This window comes from Chiloscyllium plagiosum, unplaced genomic scaffold, assembly GCF_037043375.1.
Source record: "Chiloscyllium plagiosum isolate Xiang-an unplaced genomic scaffold, Cpla_swu_hap1 HiC_scaffold_35, whole genome shotgun sequence".
NCBI lineage: Eukaryota > Metazoa > Chordata > Chondrichthyes > Orectolobiformes > Hemiscylliidae > Chiloscyllium > Chiloscyllium plagiosum.
In genome coordinates this window covers 6157538-6161096 of record NW_028270173.1, presented here as the reverse complement: position 1 = coordinate 6161096, position 3559 = coordinate 6157538, and the positions used below count along the sequence as shown (strand labels likewise).

At 49.6% G+C, this 3559-nt stretch overlaps 1 protein-coding gene across 1 annotated transcript; it reads right to left on the bottom strand.

Moving 5' to 3' along the window:
* Positions 1–554: 554 nt before the first annotated feature.
* On the bottom strand, positions 555–2953 carry LOC122545136 (heat shock 70 kDa protein 1A-like). Its single transcript, XM_043684286.2, has one exon. The coding sequence runs from the start codon at positions 2822–2824 to the stop codon at positions 896–898; it is 1929 nt and encodes a 642-aa protein (XP_043540221.2). The 5' UTR covers positions 2825–2953; the 3' UTR covers positions 555–895.
* Between the last annotated feature and the right edge of the window lie 606 nt (positions 2954–3559).

Below are 3559 nucleotides of genomic sequence, written 5' to 3'. Positions count from 1 at the left end.
CGACAGAAAAAATGTGGAGACTTTGAAGAGGGTTCAGCAGATGGTTACCAGGACGCTACCTGGATTAGAGAGTATGAGCTATAAGGAGATGCTGGATAGACTAGGGTGGTTTTCTCTGGAGCAACAGAAATAGAGGAGAAACATAAATAGGATTGACAGATAACACTTTTTCCCCAGATATGTCTAATACTGGAAGGCATGTATTTACGCTAAGGCGAGGTGCCTGGAATGGGCAGCCTGGGGTAGTGCAGGAGGTAGACACCATAGTGACTTTTAATGGGCTTTTAGATCAGCACACGAATAAACATGCAATGGAGGCAGATAGACCAGGGGGATTGCCAGGCAGAAGGGATGAGTTTAACTTGGAGCCGTGGACGACGCTACATCATGGGTCGAAAGGCCTGTTTCTGTGCTGTACTGTTCTATGTTTCGTAATCTGGAGTAAAAATAACTCAGTGCTGGTGCAAAAATGTGTCAGAAATGCTTTGCAGTAGGAAAACAAAGAAAAATCATTCACAGTATGTGTGTCAAATCATACACCTCAGAAAGAAACATGCAGAAATCAATAAGAACATTTATTTTTTTAAAAAAAAAGTGAATTTGTAAACAAAAATAAATATTTTTCTGTACATTAAGAATTATCCCCTATATAAATCAAATATAACAAGATTATGTTCTTCCAGAGTATTCAGAAAATTAATTCACCACATTGACAAACATATTACAAAATGTCAACAGGCTCCAAGATCAGTGACATCGTAACTGTTACAGCTGGCAGTAATTTCTGCAGCAACCCTCTCCTCTCCCTGTCACTGAAAGAGAGAGATCTTGGTGCTCACCAAGTCCCAGTCTAAAGTTCAGTCCTGGATTGCGGAGGCTCTGACTTTCTAGTCCTTTAATCCATCTCCTCCACTGTTGGTCCTGTGGAAGTGGCACATCCAGCCTGGGCTCTGCAAGAACCCCCTGCTGCTGCTGCTCCTCCTTGGTACAAGTTGGCAATGATGGGACGGCAAAGATTTTCCAGTTCTTTCAGCTGGTACTCAAACTCCTCCTTGTCTGCCATCTGGTTGTTCTCCAGCCACAGGATTGCCTGGTTACATTGTTCAAGAATTTTCTTCCGGTCTCCCTCACTGATCTTAGTTTTCACATTCTCATCCTCCACTGTGCTCTTCATGTTGAAGGCGTAGGACTCTAGACTGTTCTTGGCTCCGATCCTTTCCCGCTGGGCATCATCCTCATGCTTGTACTTTTCCGCATCCTGCACCATCCTCTCAATCTCCTCCTTACTCAGCCTGCCCTTGTCATTGCTGATGGTGATCTTGTTCGATTTGCCAGTGCTCTTATCAACAGCAGAGACATTCAAGATGCCATTGGCATCGATATCAAAGGTGACCTCAATCTGGGGCACACCACGAGGGGCAGGAGCAATGCCACTCAACTCAAATTTACCCAGGAGATTGTTGTCCTTAGTCATGGCTCGCTCCCCTTCATACACCTGAATAAGGACACCAGGCTGGTTATCAGAGTAGGTGCTGAAGATCTGGGTCTGCTTGGTGGGAATGGTGGTGTTGCGCTTGATGAGTGCAGTCATGACACCTCCTGCTGTCTCGAGACCCAGAGACAGGGCAGCGACATCCAGGAGAAGTAGGTCCTGAACATTCTCAGACTTGTCCCCCATCAGAATAGCTGCTTGAACAGCTGCACCATAGGCCACAGCCTCATCAGGATTGATGCTCTTGTTCAGCTCCTTGCCACTGAAGAAATCTTGCAGCAGTTTCTGGATCTTGGGGATGCGGGTGGAGCCCCCAACCAAGACAATGTCATGGATCTGTGACTTGTCCAACTTGGCATCTCTCAGAGCTTTCTCCACTGGTTCCAGAGTCCCTCTGAACAGGTCAGCATTCAGCTCCTCAAACCGAGCCCTGGTGATGGAGGTGTAGAAGTCGATACCTTCGAACAGACAGTCAATCTCAATACTGGCTTGTGTGCTGGAAGACAGGGTTCTCTTGGCTCTTTCACAGGCTGTCCTCAGCCTCCTGACTGCCCTCTTGTTCTGACTGATGTCCTTCTTGTATTTCCGCTTGAACTCTTCAATGAAGTGATTGACCATGCGGTTATCAAAGTCCTCTCCCCCCAAGTGGGTATCACCAGCTGTTGATTTCACTTCAAAGATACCATCATCAATGGAGAGAATAGACACATCGAAGGTGCCACCCCCCAGGTCAAAGATGAGAACATTGTGTTCTCCTCTGCCCTTCTTGTCCAGGCCGTAGGCAATGGCAGCTGCCGTTGGCTCATTGATGACACGGAGGACATTGAGACCAGCGATCACACCAGCATCTTTGGTTGCCTGGCGCTGGGAGTCATTGAAGTAAGCAGGCACCGTGATAACAGCATTGGTGACAGGGTGTCCCAGGTAGGCTTCTGCTGTCTCCTTCATTTTGGTCAGCACCATGGAAGATATTTCCTCAGGGTAAAAGGCTTTATTCTCCCCTTTGTACTCAACCTTGACCTTGGGCTTCCCTCCATCATTCACCACCTGGAAGGGCCAGTGCTTCATGTCAGTCTGGACAACTTGGTCATCGAATCTCCTCCCGATGAGCCGCTTGGCATCGAAGATGGTATTCTGGGGGTTCAGAGCCACCTGGTTCTTGGCAGCATCTCCGATGAGCCTCTCAGTGTCATTGAAGGCCACGTAGCTGGGGGTGGTACGGTTGCCCTGGTCATTGGCGATGATCTCCACCTTGCCATGCTGGAAGACCCCAACACAGGAGTAGGTGGTGCCCAGGTCAATACCAATAGCTGTTCCTTGAGCTGCAGGCATGTTGATCAAAGTCTGTGGTAGAACTGAGTCTTCTCCTCTGCTGTGGAGTGCTCCCTTCTGTCTGCCGCAGTGACCGAGCTGTCACTCAGTGTCCAATCAATGCGAACGACTGTGATTGTGACGCTCAGTGGGAGCTGCGGCCCTTTAAATAGAATGTGTGGGCGGTCCCGGGCAGGTGGGGCCGGGTGATCGGCAGCGGCGCGGACCAATGGTGGAGCGCGGCGGTGAGGTCACGGCGGAACGTTGTGGAAGGTTCTGAGGCGGCGGCCAATGGGAGCGCGGACGGTTCCGCGAGACGCCGAGAGCCCGAGAGTGTTCTGGAAGGAGCGAGCCCGGGGGAGAAGGTTCTGGAAAGAGGCGGAAATTTCCAGCGGGATCTGTCCCCCGCCCCCGCCCGGCGGCAGCGGGAAAGGATGGGGGGAGGGGGTGTGGATGGAGGGGGATCTACTGGGGATCGAATCAGCGAGATGTGAGCAGCAGAATGTCCCAGATGCAGCGGATCCCTGTGAAGGCGGTCATTGACAAGTCCTGATGCACAAGGACAGGACAGGAACTGGACTTTACCGCCTAGCTCGCCCATTCAACACACTCCTGAGAACCTGATGTTTGCATTTTAAATCTCTAGTCACTTGGGACAAAATAGAACGTATTATCCGAATGTAAAATTATTTCATGGTGCGAGCAAAACTGTCCTTTCTTTTCAGAAAAAAAGAAGCAACTTGTCCAGGAATATTT